The following is a 21,965-nucleotide window of genomic DNA, read 5'->3' on the forward strand; positions in this document are numbered from 1 at the left end:
GATTTCACAGAAAAAAATGTAAAACACGATATTTGTCTTTCAATACTGCACTCAACAAACACTTTTTTCATTCCTATTATATGTTTAGTTAATTATTTTTAATTGTTGTTTATGTTTACAATTATTTAAAAAAACGTTCAGATTAATATGGGAAAATAACGTCAGTGGTTTTTTTTTCCTGTCGACTGGCAGTAGAAATAAATCAAAGTACATCTAAAAAAGCATTTATATAAAAATATGTTATCTAAATGTCCAGCAGATTACAAACACTCTTGATTTAAATTTTAAACAAGCTAAAAGTAAAATAAAAAAGGCACCACTTGTACTAAATGCTAGTCCTATGATAAATGGCTCTAAATTCTGAAATAAAAAAGAAAAGGCACTAGATTACTAAACAGTAGTTTTATCATTTTTATCATACTATTGGATTATATTTTGATTGAAATAAAAATAATGTGTTACATTTGAAGTCGAATAGTCAACGTCAGAAAATTCAGTGCTCATGAACATGAATTGGTCGTCTAGTCTTAAATGCTTCAACAAGCGATCTATACTTGAAAGGTGATCACTACAAAATCAATTCACCAATATTTTCTAAAGAATTTTTAAGAACATGATTGCACGCGTTGTCGGGCTACGTACTCACACATGACAATTCAGCACTGCAAAGCTGCTGACTTGATATGAAGTCATTCTGTTTAGTAGTACTTAAGAAAAGTGTGATGTCAGTTAATTCAGTATATTAAAAATTCAAAGTATCGGCAAACAGGAAGTAGGTGTCTGATGACCAAATATGAGGTCATTTTGTTCAGTAATACCGATGGTAGTATTTGTTGGGCGAACGGACGGACAAGACGAATGCAATATAGTATGGGAGAAGGACTAGTACTCAATAAATACATTTGGATTGGAACAAATTTGGAAAAGTTTTTGCTAATATCAATTTAAAACATTTTCGTTTGTACAAAATGTAACATCATTACGGATATATTGGTTGTTAGTCGTGTTTTATCTAATGCAAATAGGACATAAAGATCTCAAAAGGACCAACTAACCAACATAGGGTTCCAAACGAGTCTTATTGAAAGGAGACATCAATTGTAGTCTTTTATTCCTTATATTCTATCTAAGTAACGTCTGGAATGACTTTCGATGGAAATGTTAGACGTAATTTGAAAACTGAAACCCAAAAGGATAATATCGACTATCCTTCAATTTGATTTACTCAATGCTGTATCATTTATGAGTTGTTTTGTTATGAAGGGTGAACGATCGACAGCAGGAGTAAGCGGAGGAAAAATAAAAGAACGTATTACATAATCAATAGAAAAAAGGAAAAAACATTGAACAGATCAAATGAAAAAGGAACAGTTATATTTATTGAAAATGAATTACATGCACTTTTTACTGATCTGTACAAGAATGTAAGATATATGCGAACGTTTTGGAAACACATGATACCGTGCCCAATTTTGTGGTTTTAAAAATTTAGAATGAGTGTGTAGTATGTGTGTTGAAGTAGTTGTAATAAGTTTTTACTAACATTAATTTTCTTAAAAACAAGGCTAGTACGATATCGGAGATTCATTTCCTCCATTTTTTCTGCACTTCGTTTGTGAATATTCTTACTCTTTAAATCGTTTCTATGTTTGGGTAACAGACAATAGTCTGGTCCATTTATATGGCCAACTTGTAGTCCCCGTCTGAAATAAAAATGTAAAAAAAGATTTAATAATAATATCATGACAATGAAAGGATCGTTAATATAGCCAAATAAACTCATCGTATATACCATGATCAAATTTTAAAGGCCAGATACACGTTTCTTCTACAAAAGACTCATAAGTGAAGCTCGATCAAAAAAGTTAAAAAGGCCAAATACAGTACGTAGTTGAAGAGCATTGAGAACCCAAAATTCCTAAAGGTTTTGCCAAATAAAGCAAGGTAATCTATTCCTGGGGTAGAACATTTTTAGTATTTCGAAAAAAATCCTAAGTTTTGTAAATTTATAATTATGACCATATCAATGATAAATCATGTCCACTACTGGGCTGGTGATACCCTCGAGGAGTAAACCTCCACCAGCAGTGGCATCGACCCAGTGGTTGTAAATAAAACATCAACATAGAGTCTGCTACGGTTATGTATCAATTTTGTTAAGAAATAACGACCAAAGACTACTACAATTAAAATAGCCAACCTTTTGTAGTAATCTGAATAAAAGTATCGATGTATTGAGTACATATAGACATAATTCTGGCTTTTTTTATAATTAGTCCTTGTCTACGTATGACATGTAAAAATGAGAATATTTAACCAGTTTGTGAAGCTAGTCGATAGTTCCCGTCTGAAAAGATGAACCCAAAACATGTAATTGAAATACTTTGACTACAGGCGGATTGATTTTCATATGAACTGCTAATGTAAAATAAGATGTGAGGTAATCCTTAATAAGAAAGTAAATCAATCAGAACAATTATCCCCGGCTTAGTATATTTCTAGGATTTTGATTGGTTAACGCACGTCGTTACAAAACCCATAGCCCCTGGGTGTTGCTAACCCATATACCCGAACGTTGCTATCCATTAAACCGGGGAACTTCACGCGCGTTTTCCTTAGTTCCATGGTTGTTCCTTGTGGAATATCGAATTCTGTAGATTATCCATAATGTCTGTAATTAAATATTTAATCCACTAACGATTTTATCTTAGCATGCCGATCATTTGCACTCATTTTAGTAAATGCATCACTTGGCTGCCGCATTCTCAATAAATAAGACTACTGACCTAGCTATGCAAATGACCCACGTTGACGTCACACCGTCTATGATGTAACTCTCACAACATTGATCGCCAAATTCGACACATTCCAGTTTCTCTGTCTCTGCATTAAACACGACTTATATTTGACTACCTGTAGGGTTCTACCAAAGGTAGTACCCTATACCCTGTTAAAAATATGTCAAATTCCCAAATTTCAATAGAACATTTTTAAATAATGAAAAAAACGTTGCTTTCACGTAACACTGTGTGGTCGAATTTCTCTAAAAATCGCCACAATTGGACTAAGACCGGGGATAAATTCGTTATCTACGTTCATATCCGTAGATATGGATATTTTAACACCCTTCAGTACCCTGTACACCATTCGGCTTCGCCTCAGGGTGTACTTGGATACTTCAGGGTGTTAAAATATCCATATCTACGGATATGAACGTAGATAACTTATATTAACCAAATACATATTAACTAAATTCTATTACAAATGTAGAAATTTATTGTAGAAGTTTGATTCTACTCGCAGGTATTCAGATTTTTTTTTAAATTTGTCATTTTGGTTTACTAGACTTAATAAAAAGGGATATTTTTATACTTTTGCAGCTCAATCATTGTGCCTGGTATTTTTTGGAGATAAACATCAACTCCCTAATTTAAAGTATGAAGCAATAATTAATATTTTAGTAGTTTTCCTGCATTGAAATTTTACACAGGTTTGTTTTAAGTATTGCACGAGAGCATTTCTTTCTATATTGTTTGAGAAGTTGATTTGTGATATCTACTGGTAAGTACAGCCACCACATTATGGTTTAGGATAGCAAGATTTCACATCAAACGATTTGGTATTTTGAGGTTGTTTTCCATAACCACAACACTGGACGTTAAGCAGCAAGTAATCAATCAATCCATAACTAAGAGCATTATTTGATTTGATCCAGTTAATTATTGTTGTGCATTTTTTAGTTTCTGTTATACCGTCAGGGATTTTTTAGGGGGGTGGGGGTGGGGTAGGATGAAATTTGAAAAAAATAGGCAGGCAGGGTGAGACACTTGCAAAAAAAAAAGTCAGGATGACAATTTAGGTAAAAAAAAGTCAGGATAAACTTTAAAAAAAAGGCAGGACCGAATAGAGTGAAAAATAAAAAGACAGGACAGGACAGAGATTACAACTAAAAAAAATTGCAGGAAAAAACTTTTCATCCTAGCCCCCCCCCCCCTCCCCACCCCCATAAAAATCAAATGGTAGCTCCCTGATAACAATATGTACTCTACCTGTTCTAATTTTATTGTATGCATTTTTATTTACATATAGCAAGTCCACTGACAGAGATTAAAAGGTAGGAAGGTTAAGATATCAAAAACTGGTTTAACATCAACTTGTTTATATGTATATGCCCAAGTCGATGACCTCGTCAGTGGTTATATATCTTAATGTGTTTGTTATTTCGGGAATTTGATGTATAGTCTCTTAATTTTATTCACAATTTTTTTTCCGACTCAGGATTTGGCGAATTGTATTTTTCAGACTATTTGTTGAGATCTAGGTGTGCTGTGGTTTATTGTCTTCTTGGAATGCTGTCTCCTTGATGTATCACCCACATCTCTATAAGATAGTATAATGCTAAAAACCGGTTGAATGGAAGTGAAAATATTTGTTTTTACCTCAACATTCTACACCGATGCTCCTGTAGACGTCTACCAGCTGATTGTATACTTGTAACTGAGGAACTACTCCATAATCTCTCTGCTGCAGCAGATGCTCGTGGCCTATCAATTCATTAAAGATACAATTTTTAAAATTATATACCAGGTTGACCTGTAGGTCCCCAATGGTATAACTTGCCTAGTAGTTGCTGCTTTGTATTTCTTTGATCTTTATACTTGAGAAACTTTTAGTTGCCAAAATGTCATACATTTGTTATCCTTTTGATGCATAGTTGTCCATCAACTGATTTTGTTGTTTTAAGCGCTCCTTTTTTTAATTATTGCCCTGTAATGTTGGTTTACATCTTTTTGTTTCAAACACTACAGATAATCAAAGTACTGAAGTACTGAACATCGGATGACCGCAAGTTCTGGTGGATAGTCACAGGCACTTGTCTCAGAAAAAAATCACATCTCTATACCTGAAAGTTAGGTTAAGGTACATAGTTTTTTTTCTGAGACAAGTTCCTGTGTGGATGATGAATAAATGACAGGGAACTCAACCTCACCGAAATAATTATTATATTGTAGTAATATAATCATGGGACAATCATTTGTTATCAGTATAATCTGGTTTGTTGTTATGTATTATATTAATATTTGTATAACAGTTATATATATAGCAGATCATCTTAATAACTCTACCAGCAAATTTTCATCCATTTATACCATCATTCTATTCTACTATTCTAATGATAGTGCAGTGTAAGTGCGTGGTGGACACTCTTCTGTAATAATTCGTTTTTCCAATAAGTTTGATTTGAGTAGGGGCCCAAGACCACAATTAATGACCCTACGAATATATTTCCCTTTAATTAAAGTGTATTTTTTCTTTATTTTTTTCTTTGCCTTTCTTATTCATTTCTTAGTTTTTATGGGGTGGAAATGAAAGAAGAGAGGTGAAATAAATTTTTGGATGTTGTATTTTAACTGATTTTGATATGGAAAGAGTGATTAGGCTAAGTGCAAAAAGGTAATACTTACAGTTTTCGGAACACCTCTTGACTTGTCCACAGGGGTATAGATGTGTATTGGCTAAATTTGTAAGATATTGGGGAGCAAGCTTTCTGAATTTTGGATATGTTTTTGGACTATATACATTACACACACAAAAGATTTGACAAAAAGATTCGGTGCAATTTTTTTAATGAGACAAAACTTTATAAAGAACTAATAGAGGAATTAATTGTGGTCTGTGGCCAGGCATTCACATTTCTCCCGCTAATGAATATGTATTGATAAAATCAATATATAACAAGCGATAAGAGATATTCATCCGCAAACACAATTTTTTGGTACGTGTGCATAGATATTAATGATTTTTTTACTTATATATATATATATATTTCTCACGACAAAACATTTTCATATTATTTATTTATGTTCTTTCATGAGTATCCATTGAAGAAATGAATTTATAACAAGCGATAGAGAATGTTATTTTGCACTCGATAATATCCGCGTATTTATACGAAATACGTTCGGTTATCAGTCAAAAGCGCAAGCAAAATTTCTGCGGAAATGTCAAATGTTATATCACAATGTCAAATGTATAAAAAAGACTGAAGATTCAATAGGAGTAATCAAATCTTAAATTCGGAAGAAAACAGGCATTTTAATGTCAAAAGGAAAAACATATAAATGTAGCCTAATTTTATCGAGCTTTATTATGGACTTGATGGCAATCATACAACATTCCCTTATTCTTACACACAATCATTTTACGGGTAAGTATTATAAGGCCGGAAAAATAAAATGTGAAGCAAATACAGAGAGAGAAATTGAAAAATGAAACAAAGAGATTACAAGGCCCCAAAAAGAAAACCGTTGAAAAGAAAACATGCCACAAACCCCCAAAAATCTCAAACTTACCACATAACTGACAACAAAGACTCGCTGGTTATATAAACTTACCACATTACTGACAATAAAGACTCGCTGGTTATATATTCACTCCACAAACACACTTCTCCACCTAATATCTTGTCTTCACGTCTTTTGATATCTGTTTATAATAAATTCTTATGAAAGAAACTGAATTAAGGTGACGTTGACTATACATACTAATACTGCCTATAATTGCTTACATTCACGTCATTAGAACACTGGTCGAGTCTCATTGGCAATAATATCACATCTTCTAATTTATATAAAAAGAGGATTTGTTTACCCGGGCAGATATAATTTGGAAGCTTTTATCAAAATGTTCGATTTGTAATATTAGTAAAGAAAATTATAGGTAAGTCTTTATATTTATATCCTAAACATTCTTTTTCAATTTGTCCTTAATGCCAGTCTCAGAATAAGCAAATATAATCAAGATATTATTTAGAGACTAAATATCTTTTCTGCCTTTATAATTTAAAAAAATAACATTTGTTTGTTTTAATTATAGAATGTCGTTTCAATATTCGGAGCTTTGATCAAATTGTTTGAAAGTACATCGTATCTCTGGAACAGGTTATTATATGTTGGCAACCTCTCTTTATCATTAATGACATTACAGAGATATCAATGTGTTCGATGCGTTAGTTGCTCAGTTTTGTCTCATCATTTACATTCGTTGTGTTCTTTCAAAGGCTATTCATTTATAAGAGAACTTTTAATCAAAGGTTACATACAGCTATTTGGATATTGACCTCGGGTTTTGGTGGGGTTCGTGTTGCTCTGACTTTAGTTTTCTATGTTGTATTTTCGTCGTTTTTTGTTTTTGATCAGTTTGTTTTCGACCTATGAGTTGGAATATCCTTTTGGTATCTTTCGCCTCTCCCTTAAGAGTTTAAACGATACATCAAATAACTGCAATATGAACAGAATAAAAAAAATAAAAGGAAGACTTATTTATTGATTGTTGGTTGCTTTACATAAGTGGAAAATATGTCAGCACATTCAGGGGGCACAGAACGTTTGCGCTTTTTTATCTGTAACACGATAGGACATTTGCGCTCCAAACACTATGGAAATTTGCGCTTTAAATTTTGATACACCTGTATTAAATTGACCGGACATTTGCGCTTTTTACCTATAGTCGCCTAATTGTAATTCTGAGGAGTTGTAATCATATTGTAAATAAATTCAACTTATATTTGAGGCTAGTGAGTTAACATTGACATAGTCTTAAACATAGAGTTATAGACTAGTAAAGGAAAAAAAATGTTTATGTCACGATGGATTTTTATCATTGAACAACAGTCGGTTAATTGCATTAAAATTCGTTATAATGATGAATAGGGACCTCAGTCAAGAATTGAGAAAGATAAACTAGAATATTTATTTGAAATGTGGGCGAAATACCAGTTAGGACAGATTACATGAGCTAAATTTGTTCTTTCCCTGAGCTTCAGTTATAAAACAAATACTGACCTGTGATGACCATGCGTGTCTTTATGTCTTTATAATGTTTACTTTTAGCTATATATAACTATATGTATGTGCTATGAAAGGTTTTTTTAACACGCATGCGTTATGAAATGACTATTAAACTTTTAACCATAATGAAAATTATGACTAACTCTACTGGTCCTAAGCCCAGATAAAATAAGAGGGAAGTCATAAGAAGCAAATATTGTAAAAGCGCAAATGTCACGTATATAAAAAGCGCAAATGTCCTATAAATTGAAGCCCAAATGTCCATTAAAAAAGCGCAAATGTCTTATGAAAAAGCACAAACGTCCCGCGTCGCATTCAGGGTGTAAACATGCAAAACTTAAAAAAAGGATTTAAACTCATTAAAATTTTACGAAAACTGAAACTTCCTCAGGCAAAATTGAACTAATACAAGACATCTGTGGTTGTTCTGTTTAGGTGTTCATGGTTTCGATTTTTTTGTATAATCAAACTTTGTCTTTTACACACCGCGTGAAGTTTGTGCAAGACAAACGTGTTGCGAGTATTGTTACCATTCGTTTAAATTGACACTAAAGGGTCCGAAAAAAATAGGCAATGACCTTTGACGATGACTTTAATAATATCACCTCTATTATAGGCGCTTATAATAGAGGTGATAATAATGACAAAAATTATGAATAGAATACTGAACTCCACGGTAAATTCAAAACGGGGATGTCCATAAATACTGACAAAATCAAAAGTTAGACTTTGTCAAACAACGGAACGAATGGAAAACAACTGTTATAGCCTAAGAAAATGTTGGATTAAACCTGGTTTTATTGCTAGTTAAATCTCCCACTTGTATGACAGATGTGTAACAATGAGGTTTAACGTGTGGTGAGAATATTATGCATAATTATTTAAAATTGTAAGCGTTTTAATACGAAAATAATCTGAACCCTAACAAAGAGACCCCTATCAGCCACCAAATACGCACTGACGCTTTGGGCTAAGTATATGAAAATTGCAACTATACTATAAACAAGGTAATAATTAATCAGGATGTGAAATAACATAATAGAAATAAACATACTTTAAAAGAAAAATAATGAAATTACAGACATTAAAAGGGTCATTAACAAAGCATGAAAGGGAGAAAAATAAATTCACCAAGAAAAACATGAAATATTTACCATCTACTAGTGAGGGTAGGTACTCTATAATATAAATTTGTATAAAGGAAGATAACAAAACGAGACCAAGTACAAATATGTCCCTTTATTAAATTTCAATTCCGTCTGATCAAAAATACGTTAATATATAATACATCAAAATTGCTTTTTGTTGGTTGTTCTGCATTCTACTACACCTCTGTAATTGATAAAATCATTTAATAAAATTATAATGTTCATCTCACTCGAATAGTTAAATGTCATCCTTTGGTTTGTTAGTTTGCTTATTTAAATTCTTAATTGATTGAACCTTCCAACTGATCTGAATCGGTACGGATGAGTTTGATGTAGACTGGCATACTAATTCATATTTTAATATCTTTGGTATTTTTTGTTATCCCTGAGTTGATGACACAAGTGGTGTACGTTTCGTCCCCAAGAGTATCCCGAGTCCAGTAGTCAGCACTCCTATTCTGACATTTAAGTATCATTGATGCGGCCATTTTCTGTTGAATAACTGTTCATAAAATATCAAAATCATTTGAAATACTAATTTTCCACCAAGGTTCAAAGTCTTGGAGAGATTTGTCAAAACGTTTTTGTTTTTTTTGAGTTTTTTTTTCAACTTTATAATTGATTTTGCACTTTCAGCTATTTTAATTCGAATGCACTGATGAGTCTTTTGTAGAAGAAAAGCTTAGTATCAACTGAGTTTTTAAAATAAAATTGAGAATGGAAATGGGGAATGTGTCAAAGAGACAACAACCCGACCATAGAGCAGACAACAGCCGAAGGCCACCAATGGGTCTTCAATGCAGCGAGAAACTCCCGCACCCGGAGGCGTCCTTCAGCTGGTCCCTAAACAAATATGTATACTAGCTTTTAAAAGCCTGTTTTGACTTTTATGCATATTTGGACTTTCCAACAATCTGGATAAAAAAAACACGTGGTGCTGAAGTAAGTAATCATCAAAAATGAGATTTGGATAAACACCAATAAAAGGTTCACGGTCTTCAAAATAATTAAACAAGCGGCCAAACAATAAATCAATGAATATCTCAAACACATCAAACAAGACGTGAAAGATAAATATCTATCGACACATATTAATCTGATACAAGACACACATCTCATACATATACGGATAAAAGAAATAATTTAAAAATTATAAATGATTATATAAAGCTAAGATTATAAAAGGTAACATATGGTCATACAAAACGTGGACTTGAACTCTTATTCTGTCTTGCAGGATCTATTTTAAGTCGATTTGAAGTATATTTTTGATATGTTTTATACATAAGGTAATCGTCTTACTCTTAAATCTTTTTGATATATATTCTCTAAAACAGAATTTATGTGAAAAATGGTTTAAATATATAAATAAACCTAGAGTAATATTTTATTGTCAATCCTCGTACTGACTACATTGCGATATTTACTATATTTATTTACATCTTACTAATATTATGATGCGTTGGATCACAGAGATAATAATCCGTCCAGTGAATGCCATATTTTGAGTGATCTAAATACCAACAAGATGAAAATAGAACACGATATCCTTGATCTAAGGCTTTGTGAATTTCCTTGCCTCCTCCTAACCAGATCTGAATTATTGCATCTTTCGGTATCTATAAAATTAAAAATCAGTGTAATAAATAAAAAGAAAATTGGTTAATGTGTTATTCAGGCAAGCCACGATCATCATTAGGGTATCTAGTTTAAAAAAGTGTCCGATGACCCCGCCTGCCAACCAACATGGCCGACATGGCTAACAATAGAACATAGGGGTAAAATGCAGTTTTTGGCTTATATCTCTGAAACTAAAGCATTTAGAGTAAATCTGATATGGGGGTAAAAATGTTTATCATGTTGAGATCTGTCCGCCCTGAAATTTTCAGACAATTCAGACAACCCGTTGTTGTGTTGCTGTTCCTGAATTGGTAATTTTACGGAAATTTTGCAGTTTTTGGTTATTATCTTGAATATTATTACAGATAGAACTAAACTGTAAACAGCATATAATGTTCAGCAAAGTAAGATCTACAAATAAGTCAAATGATCAGAATTGTCAATTGACCCCTTAAGGAGTTATTGCCCTTTATAGTCAATGTTTAACAATTTTTCGTTAATTTTTGTAATCTTTTACAAAAATCTTCTCCTCTGAAACTACTGAGACAAATTTTACCTAACTTGCCCATAATCATCATTAGGGTATCTAGTTTAAAAAATGTGTCCGATGTCCCCGCTTGCCAGCCGATATGGCTAAAGATAGAACATAGGGGTAAAATGAAGTTTTTGGCTTATATCTCTGAAACTAGAGCATTTAGGGAAAATCTGACATGGGATTAAACTGTTCATCAGGTTAAGATCTATCTGCCCTACATTTTCAGATGAAACAGACAACCCGTTGTTGGGTTGCTGTTCCTGAATTGGTAGTTTTAAGGAAATTTTGCAGTTTTTGGTTATTGTCTTGAATATTATTATAGATAGAAATAAACTGTAAACAGCAATAATGTTCAGCAAAGTAAGATCTACAAATAAGTCAACATGATCAAAATTGTCAATTGACCCCTTAAGGAGTTATTGCCCTTTATAGTCAATGTTTAACAATTTTTCGTTAACTTTTGTAATCTTTTACAAAAATCTTCTCCTCTGAAACTACTGAGACAAATTTTACCAAACCTGGCCATAATCATCATTAGGGTATCTTGTTAAAAAAATGGGTCCGATGACCCCCGCCTGCCAACCAACATAGCCGACATGGCTAAAGATAGAACATAGGGGTAAAATGAAGTTTTTGCCTTATATCTCTGAAACTAGAGCATTTAGAGCAAATCTGACATGGGGTGAAGCTGTTCATCAGGTTTAGATAATCTATCTGCCCTACATTTTCAGATTAATCAGACAACCCAGTGTTGGTTTGCTGCCCCTGAATATGTAATTTCAATGAAATTTTGCAGTTTTTGGTTATTATCTTAAATATTATTATAGATAGAGATAAACTGTAAACAGCAATAATGTTCAGCAAAGTACGATCTACAAATAAGTTAAATGACCAAAATTGTCAATTGACCCCTTAAGGAGTTATTGCCCTTTATAGTAATTTTTTCGTAAATTGTAATCTTTTACAAAAATCTCCTCCACTTAATCTACTGGGCCAAATAGAATTAAACTTAGCCACAATTTTCAATAGGGTATCTTGATTGAAAAAAATATCTGATGACCCTGTCATCAAAACAACATGGCCGCCATGACTAATAATAGAACATAGGGGTTTACTATAGAAGTCTATGGGAAAATTAAAAAAAAAACAATTTCAAATGGTCACAACTTGAAAACTAATTTAAGTAATGATAAGGGGTCTTCAGTAACTATTGAAAGACTACAATGGGATGACCTGCTTTTAATTTAACTACTGGGCCAAATTAAACCAAACTTGGCCTCAATCATTATTAGTGAATCTAATACTATTTATAATGATTTTAACCTTATTTTACATGATTTCCAAAACCACAGTAGATACAGGTGAGCGACACAGGCTCTTAAGAGCCTCTAGTTACTTCTTTTTATAGATTTTACACAGTAATCCAAAAACCTTAAAGACAATTAGCTCAATAGCTTCATCATTAGATATATAGCTGTTGCCGTTTGTTTAGTAAAGTGAACTTTAGTTGTAGCTTTACAACTCTGTTGTAATGCTGAATGCTTGCAGAAAACAATGGTCCACTTGTTTCTAGAAACTTGTTATTCTCTTTATGAATAAAATTAAATGTTGGTAATATGTCAATGAGACATCAACCAAAAGACACAAAAGATTTTGGTAATGCGTCAGTGAGACATCAACCAAAAGACACAAGAGATTTTGGTAATGCGTCAGTGAGACATCAACCAAAAGACACAAAAGATTTTGGTAATGCGTCAGTGAGATATCAACCAAAAGACACAACAGATTTTGGTAATGCGTCAGTGAGACATCAACCAAAAGACACAAGAGATTTTGGTAATGCGTCAGTGAGACATCAACCAAAAGACACAAAAGATTTTGGTAATGCGTCAGTGAGACATCAACCAAAAGACACAAAAGATTTTGGTAATGCGTCAGTGAGACATCAACCAAAAGACAAAACAGACGAAATCAGATGTCAACCATGGTATAGCATGGAAAAAATATTTACTAGTATTTGTGTACAGTCTTCAGAGTGTATTCCTATCCTTTCCATAATGACAGCATGTACTTAATTAATATCTTTTCCAATCTTAGATCAAAAACAGTTTGTAACAAGGTGACATAACAGGTAATAACACTATTAACACTGTTTTATTACATGGGTTTAACTTTAAGACCTTGGTTATTGTCCACCTGACCTCATTTTCACCAACTGTGAATCAAGATTCAAATATACAAACTTTATTCATTATTGAATTGTCAAGCTTTTTTGAAAAGTTTAAATTTGTTTACGATGCGAACGAATTTTAGATAAACAGTCCTTTCCCAAACCAATGACAAGTGGATCAGACAGAAGTTTTTTTTTCAATTTAGAAAGTCTTCTCCATAAACGAGAAACGTCAACGAGAAAGGAACCGAACAAAATGTTAAAACAGTAAACCACTTTCAAACTTTAAAACTAAATTAAATACAAAACAATTTACAGAAATATAGTTAATATAAAGATCGAAATTTCTTTTAAGGCAATAAGCATTTCCAATAAGTTATTACACCTATATATTATTACACCTTATAAATTTGGTTCGTTCGAAGCGCTTTTCTGGATTTACTATCACCAGGAACGCTTTAACCAAAACATTTGCTAGCCAGGGGCCTGGTTTTCTTAAGATATGTCATCAGAAAAGGGACCTTAAATTAATTTATACTAAATATATTTGCGTAATGTATTATAACTCATTAAGTAAATAGCATGTTTAAATAATTTTTCATACCTACATTTAAGTCGTTTTTCGATGCTTCTTCCCAAAGAATGTACTGACCAGTTTCATTCCGTGACTTTCTTATGTCCTTTAAAATATTTATAAATCTGGAAAAAAATATATCTATACAGCATAAAAACTAATACGCGTTCACCGATTATGTTTCTAGTAAGAGAAACTGACCATTTGGAATCAAACACGTCTTATTTAATTAGACCCATTTATCCCCTTTCGCAATATGTTTAGCTGAACATTGATCAACAGGACAAACAATGGCACTCAATAAAAGAAAGAAAGAAAAAAAAACCCCAAGATCATGGACAAAAAAAATGAATGTTAAGGGTTTTGTGTTCATCATACCAGTTATATCAGATGCTAGCTCTAGACAAAAACTATTTGAAACGTAAAACTGCATTTTAGAAGTCTTCTGATGTTTCAGTCTCGTTGAAATCTCGTTTGGGAATTATTTCCAAAACATGTGATACAATTAGAAAAGATCAATGAATTTGAAAAATATTATAATCAAACTAAACTATGTGAAAAAATTGTGTACTTACAATAAGTAGTTTTTGAGTAATAAAATTTTCAATTTTTATAAGCAATCTGGTCAGTGTCATCAGCCAAAATGTTGAGAAAATGAGTGAATTGTACAAAGAAATGATTCTACCAAAAATATGTACATCCCATATAAATTTTTTCTTTTCAAAATTCTTAGATATCACGGTATTTTTTCGATCATTCTTAACAAAGAAGTTGATACAATATACTTTTTGTTCTAAAAAAAAAAATTCATAACAAAGATGTTGATACAATATGCTTTTTTCTCTAAAAAAAAGAAGAGAAAAATCCCAAATTTACAAATTTACAGCATGATCAATTTGACAAGAAAAAGCAACAAAATTTTATAAAACTTTCTTATATTAACACCTACCAATAGTTTTTTTAAGTTAAATTTATTCAGATTGGTCCACTTCATCTTTAGTGAAAGTATGAACAAAATTTAATGGTGAAACTGTGATTTTTTCATGATAATAGCCCAAAAACGGGTAAAATTGATGAAAAATGAGAAAATCATAAAAATGGGGTACTTTCAAATGTCCGTAGCAAAAAAAGAAGTGCACCACCATATGAATTTTTCTTCATCAATTACCTTCTTACAGTCATATAAACCCAAAAATCAGGTTAAAAGAAAAAAAGTTTAATTCTAGAAATGTTTGGCTCCTCAGTGGTGTACATCCTTAAAGATTGTTTAAAATAGTACCTGTTTGTGTACCATTCCCAGACAGGTTTCATGACGTCACCATACGATGGCGTATTTATTCTATTTAACCTGTGTAACAAGGCCGATACTTCCGGATTAGTCACCCTATGTGTGAAAAGAGAGAAAAACATAAAACAAAGAAAATGACTGAATATTTCAACATTGTAAATTACACATACTAATTAACTGCACATTCTAAGTATAACTGCACATACTAAGTATAACTGCACATGCTAAGTAAAGTAACATATACTTATTTTGCACGGTGCGCGCATCGAAACCAATAATGTAGGGGTTTTTTTAAATACCTTACAATAAAACAATTCCTTTTAATTTGAACCTGTACCAAGTCAGGTTATGTAGACCATGCGTTATTCCTTGTTGTTGGTCTGTGTACAGATAGGAGTAAGTTGATGCTGTAGTCTGTTGTCCAGTATCTTTGGTAATCCCAGGTTATTCCTTGTTGTTGGTCTGTGTACAGATAGGAGTAAGTTGATGCTGTAGTCTGTTGTCCAGTATCTTTGGTAATCCCAGGTTATTCCTTGTTGTTGGTCTGTGTACAGATAGGAGTAAGTTGATGCTGTAGTCTGTTGTCCAGTATCTTTGGTAATCCCAGGTTATTCCTTGTTGTTGGTCTGTGTACAGATAGGAGTAAGTTGATGCTGTAGTCTGTTGTCCAGTATCTTTGGTAATCCCAGGTTATTCCTTGTTGTTGGTCTGTGTACAGATAGGAGTAAGTTGATGCTGTAGTCTGTTGTCCAGTATCTTTGGTAATCCCAGGTTATTCCTTGTTGTTGGTCTGTGTACAGATAGGAGTAAGTTGATGCTGTAGTCTGTTGTCCAGTATCTTTGGTAATCCCAGGTTATTCCTTGTTGTTGGTCTGTGTACAGATAGGAGTAAGTTGATGCTGTAGTCTGTTGTCCAGTATCTTTGGTAATCCCAGGTATCTTTTTCTTGTATTATTTATTATAAATCAATATAATTAAATTATAGTTCTCTGATTTAGTTATACTCATATGAGTATACGAGCACGCGAGTTAATATAGATCAGAATTTTAATCAGATTGATTATAAATCTATTAATCAATAACTAAAAGGTAGCAGAAACAGAACCAAATGCCATAAAAAATCTGTAAACAAGAGGGAAGACAAAAACAAAAGACATACACGAGCACGGCTTTACGAACTACCAATGAAAAACCAAAAGTAGGTACTTTTTATACGAAAAAAAGACAATAACGGATTAACTATAAAGCTCTTCTTTTTCATTGTTATTTATATCAACCGCTAAGTTTTTCCGCATACAGCAAAGTTAAAAAAATAGGGGAAATGGAATAAAAATTATTGCACCTTACCATATGGCAAATTGAAATTCATTTGAGTTAATTAGTATAACTTACCAACACTCAAGGGGAACTTCATCGCCTCCAAGATGTAAAACATTTTCTGGAAAAACATCCATAACTTCTGTAAAAAGTTTCTTTAGGAAACCAAACGTAGAATTCCTTGCCGGATTCAGGGGTCCGTAATATCCAGGTACTTGTCTTGAGTTACTGTAACACTGTGTTAAAATGTCCGGATATCCGAATCCCCATGAGTACACGTGACCTAAAGAAAGTGATTATATTGCATTCGGCATTCAGACAAACTATGATAATATGTCATGATAACTGTGAGACTAAATGACATAGAAGTTAACAACTGTAGGTCACCGTACGGTCTTCAACTCCATTTTAAAAAATCTTAACATATATAAATACTTTCATTTTATTTATGCACTTTTTGAAAAATTGTTTAGTATAGCAGTTTCCGACTGAATTTTTTGATACAGGTATGTTTACTATAAAATATAATAAACAGCTACATAAGAAGCGCATTAAGCGGCCATCAATAAACAAGTAAGAGTGGGTATTGAATTAACAAACCATTTGTATAATGTCATAAGGAGAAGTGAAAGCATACTTGATTTATTGTGAAACATTACAAATTGTTTTGTTTAAACCCGCCACATTCTTTATTGGCCTGTCCCGAGTCAGGAGCCTGTAGTTCAGTGGGTGTCGTTGGTTCATATCTGTCATATTTGTTTTTTCGTAAATGTTTTTGTTATAAATTGGGCCGTTAGTTTTCTCAATTGAATTGTTTCATACTTTTTTTTATGTCGGGGCCTGTTATAGCCGACTATACGGTTTGGGGTTTTCTCATTGTTGAGGCCGTACGGTTGCCTTTAATTGATCTGAACTTGGGTGGATATTTGTCTTATTGGCAATCATACCACATCTCCTTATTTTCATATTGTATTAGAAAATTAAGTTCCCATAAGTCTGAAAATCGTCTAAATCTTTATGATAATCGTCTAAATCTACAAATATAAATTGTAACTAAAAATCCAGTGTTTCGCTGAAATGAAACTTGGGTTATCACCAGATGGAAAAATGGATAAATTGTCTAGTTTTAAACGATATGTAAGTCCTACAACTCTAGAAAGACTAACGTGAAAATCGTCAAAATCGAAAAGGTTTATCGAAAGGTGGCTTGTTTTCAAAGTTTTTACATTGTGTAAAAGTTTGGTTATGATTCACGCTTGAGTTATTGCGGACGGATGGACAAATGTACAAAAAGTAATTATACAATAATGCGTCCGTCTTCGATGGCGTATACAATCTTTTATATAATCAAAATAAATTCTCCCGTAAACAGAAACATTGGTTTGCTCCCTTGCATTTGTTTCACTCAGAGAGACAAAATTGGCGAGTTGTTTGAACTTAGTGGAATTTGAATATTGAAGAGTCTAGATGACACTTTATATTATCTTTAACAATTACAGTGGCGGATCCAGGGGGTGGAAAGGGGGGGGGGGGGGGGGTCCGTGGGTTGGAACCCCCTTTTTTTGACGATCAATGCATTTGAATTGGGACATATAGTTGGAACCCCCACCCCCTTTATCCAGGGTTCCTAATCCCCCCTTTTATAAATGGCTGGATCCGCCCCTGAATTATATATAAATTTTAAATGCTATTCAGCGCTGTACATTGTTACATTGTTTGTGTAAGACTTTTTAAATCAATCTTTTGACATGTTTTTGTAAAATTTTGCATCGAATGACATTGAAACCAAAAATGAACAAGATTTTATATGAATGGTAATACATAGCAAAACTTCTTAAAAAAATATTTTGAATGTCCTTTTTCGTATTTTTAATGAATACTAATGATGGCCAAAACAAAGGTTTTTAGTTGTAACGTTGTTAACATTGGCGCTGCGAGCAGGATTCGAACATGCGCGGAAAACCCATATTGGATTTCAAAATCTATTTAAATCGAAGTTTTGATCATAATCCGCATGACTTTGTACATATATTTGTATTTTTATTTTAGGCAATGGGAATTCTTCAACAGATTGCAAATAACGCTGTTATAAAAGTAGGATTAATGCATTCAAAATAGGAAACAGGTAAACTATGTTTTATCAACGAATTCAATTCTTTGTAAAATAAATAGAATATCAATAGCCTAGGCCACCAATGGGTCTTCAACGCAGCGAGAAAATCCAGCAAAGTATTTTTAACATGTAAGATGTTCAGACTAACATTTATTCTAATGAATTCTTTACTTGTATTTCATTACGTTGAAAAACGAATAATCAACATCTGACAATAATAGGGCTATTAAAGTGAAATTATCGCATTTTTGAATGTATGTCTTTTTATAAGAAATAATTTTCAAGTCCTTGTTTTCCGTCGGATTTTCAACAATAAAACAATAAACTGTTAAATACAATTTCCCAAATAGTATCTCCCTTTTGTTAGCTCATTTGGGTCAAAGGTATGTGAGTTATTGCAATGATCACTAGGCATTCGTTGTTGGCCGTTGCATATTCAGGCTTAAAACGTATTTGAACCAAACTTAGTGTACGGGTCATTTATAAAAAAATCAGTACACCTATGCTAAAATTTGTATTTCTAATGAAACAAATGTAATATTTAAGTTGATTTTATTCGTGATTATGTGCGTACATGCAGTGTCAAGGTAACAAATTTCTTATTATTTTTTTGCTGTTTTTTTCTGATTGCCTTGAAATCTGCCAAATGAACTATTTTAGAATGTTTATATTAACTCTAACGACAAATCACAGTTTCTTTATTATTCTATGTAACACGTTTCTTTACAAACTAATTTTCATCGACGTTCATGAAATGCATGTCTATCCTGTTACTGATACTGGATCAACCAGTAAATTATTTCTCCTTTTGGATATGAAACTATTCAGTAATGATTTAAAAGCACAAAGATCCTAAAAATTGCACACGGCACGTTTCTTACTTCACAGTATAGAGAAATGAATTTAAAAGCTTGAGTAAAAAAATAAATGCGTACCCTTATGTCATTTCTATGCTGTTACCAACAAATTAATAAATGACAACAATATTATACTTGTAAAATGTGCAATAACGTGTTGGAAACCAAGCCCGAAGAAGAAAAACATTATCACTGCAACAAATGGAGTATAGTTATTTCACAACAACATTCATAAATACAAAAATTTGTCTATAATGTTACCGTCTATCCTGTTACTATAGTTTAAGTAACAGGATAGACAACATAAAGAGGATGATTTAAAATAGTGACTTTTATTCAATTTTTCAATTTCGATATTTTCTTTAAATGACTCATATAGGAATGTTCTTTAACTGGTTCACTACTAAATTTATATCTGACAACCCTATCCAATCTTACAAATGGACATCAAAGACTGAGCGGTCGACTTCTCGTCAAAAACTACGAAATGTAGGTAATAAGTTAGATGGTAAAAATGTTTCTAGAATGATATTTCGCAAAAACTGCAACTGATTATTTCGACAAATTTATAAACGTGGCTACTATAACCTGAAATTGGTTGACAGATTTTCGTCAAAAACTGATTGGCCCATTCAAACCAAACTTGACAGACATTCCTCTAGGTTGCCATTTTCCCAAATTGTGTCCGATGGCACGCTGTAAAATTCACATTTGAGACGATCCCTGTCAAAGTCAGTGTCAAAAGTCGGTACTCGTGCATTAAGTATTATAGTTTCATCAAACTGATCCCACACGAGTTATATATACTGAATTATCAATTGATTTCACTCGTCAGGTCTACAATAAATGAAAACAACACGTTCTAAATTTCATGCGTCCGAAGCGCTTTTTCTGGATTTACCTTCATTAGGAACAATCATAGCCGAATATTTGAAAGCCAAGGATGAATAAAACCGAAACAGTTGAAGAGCTATTTAACTAAAAAGGACCTAAAAAAGTAGCCAAATCCATCTAAAGTCAACTTTGCTTTAGGGAGTTGAAACCTTATTGTCTTTATAATTTCAAACTTTACCAACGGACAATTTTAGAAAGGTTTGTACTGACTACTGAACTGATGATACCCTCGGGAACTGATAGTCCACCAGCAGAAGTATCGACCCAGTGATGTAAAAAGTTACACAACTCGTACACCATACACTATACATTGCTTATATTGAATTTCACATGCAAGGTAAACTTCAATAATTTGTCTACACTGAATTTACAAAGTGTATCTAACTTAGATTGAATTCATTCAGCTTATATTGATTACACACAATATACACCATTTAACGCCACAGTACCCAAATTGCACCTATTTTGCAAAAAAAGCAGCAGAAATCTTATAGGTTTACTGAGAGACTAAACAATTCGTCGTTTTAGAATTTGCCATTACGGGAGTCTTTCAACATAGCTAAATATAATTAAATATACACAAAATGATCACATAATATATCAAAGTGAAAAAAGTTAGATATACGGAAACTACGCATGCGACGTCCACAAAAAGACAACTTTTATAAATGAGCAATTAAATTATGTCACAGTCATCCATTTCTTTAATAATGCAAACAAACATGGACTTTTTCTTTTGTTACCTATTCAGACATCGGACTCGGACTTCTTTTATTAACTGAGTTTTACTGTGCGTATTGCTGTGTGTTTGTTTATTCTACATTGGCTAGAGGTATAGGGGAAGGTTGAGATCTCACAAAACATGTTTTACCCCGCCGCATTTTTGCGCCTGTCCCAAGTCAGGAGCCTTTGGCCTTTGTTAGTCTTGTATGTTTTTTAATTTTAGTTCATTTATATGTTATGGAGTTTAGTGTGACGTCCATTTTCATTGAACTAGTAAACATTTTTGTTCAGGGGCCAACTGAAGCCCGCCTCCGGGTGCGGGATTTTCTCGCTGTATTGAAGACCCATTGGTGGCCTTCAGCTGTGTTCTGCTCTTTAGTCAAATTCACAATACACTTACCAGGTGTGTTAAATTCACATCAAACTTACCATGTGTGTCAAATTCACATCAAACTTACCATGTGTGTCAAATTCACACCAAACTTACCAGGTGTATCGAATTCTGGTATTACTCGTACACCACGCAGTCGTGCATACTCTACGATTTCTGCAATGTCTTCGTGGTTATATGTGAGTAATGGATGATGCGCTCCCTGAAACATGAAAATACAATGTAACTTCTTCTCTTTAGTAATGGTTACACTATAAAAAGAAGATGTGGTATGATTGCCAATAAGACAACTCTCCACAAGAGACCAAATGACACAGAAATTAACAACTATAGGTCACCGTACGGCCTTCAACAATGAGCAAAGCCCATACCGCACAGTCAGCTATAAAAGGCCCCGAAATGACAATGTAAAACAATTCAAACGAGAAAACTAACGGCCTAATTTATGTACAAAAAATGAATGAAAAACAAATATGTAACACATA

General features: G+C 32.8%; 1 protein-coding gene across 9 annotated transcripts in view; it reads right to left on the reverse strand.

The window, feature by feature from the left end:
* Nucleotides 1-208: 208 nt before the first annotated feature.
* LOC127700904 (beta-hexosaminidase subunit beta-like) overlaps nucleotides 209-21,965 on the reverse strand; it is a 36,306-nt gene continuing 14,549 nt past the window's right edge. For 3 of the 9 annotated variants that reach the window (XM_052204614.1, XM_052204616.1, XM_052204621.1), the window contains 10 exons: nucleotides 21,577-21,682; nucleotides 16,578-16,785; nucleotides 15,177-15,281; nucleotides 13,932-14,022; nucleotides 10,446-10,617; nucleotides 9,005-9,028; nucleotides 6,396-6,486; nucleotides 4,440-4,544; nucleotides 1,544-1,703; nucleotides 209-360 (listed from right to left, as the gene is read on the reverse strand). In XM_052204614.1, coding sequence (XP_052060574.1) covers nucleotides 241-360; nucleotides 1,544-1,703; nucleotides 4,440-4,544; nucleotides 6,396-6,486; nucleotides 9,005-9,028; nucleotides 10,446-10,617; nucleotides 13,932-14,022; nucleotides 15,177-15,281; nucleotides 16,578-16,785; nucleotides 21,577-21,682 — 1,182 coding nt within the window. In that variant the 3' untranslated portion in view covers nucleotides 209-240. Of the gene's footprint in view, nucleotides 361-1,543; nucleotides 1,704-4,439; nucleotides 4,545-6,394; nucleotides 6,487-9,004; nucleotides 9,029-10,438; nucleotides 10,618-13,927; nucleotides 14,023-15,176; nucleotides 15,282-16,577; nucleotides 16,786-21,576; nucleotides 21,683-21,965 lie in introns of those variants that run through there. The other 6 variants (XM_052204618.1, XM_052204617.1, XR_007981769.1 and 3 more) reach the window with 6 other exon arrangements.

This window comes from Mytilus californianus, unplaced genomic scaffold, assembly GCF_021869535.1.
Source record: "Mytilus californianus isolate M0D057914Y unplaced genomic scaffold, xbMytCali1.0.p SCAF_5, whole genome shotgun sequence".
In the NCBI taxonomy this organism is placed as follows: Eukaryota; Metazoa; Mollusca; class Bivalvia; order Mytilida; family Mytilidae; genus Mytilus; species Mytilus californianus.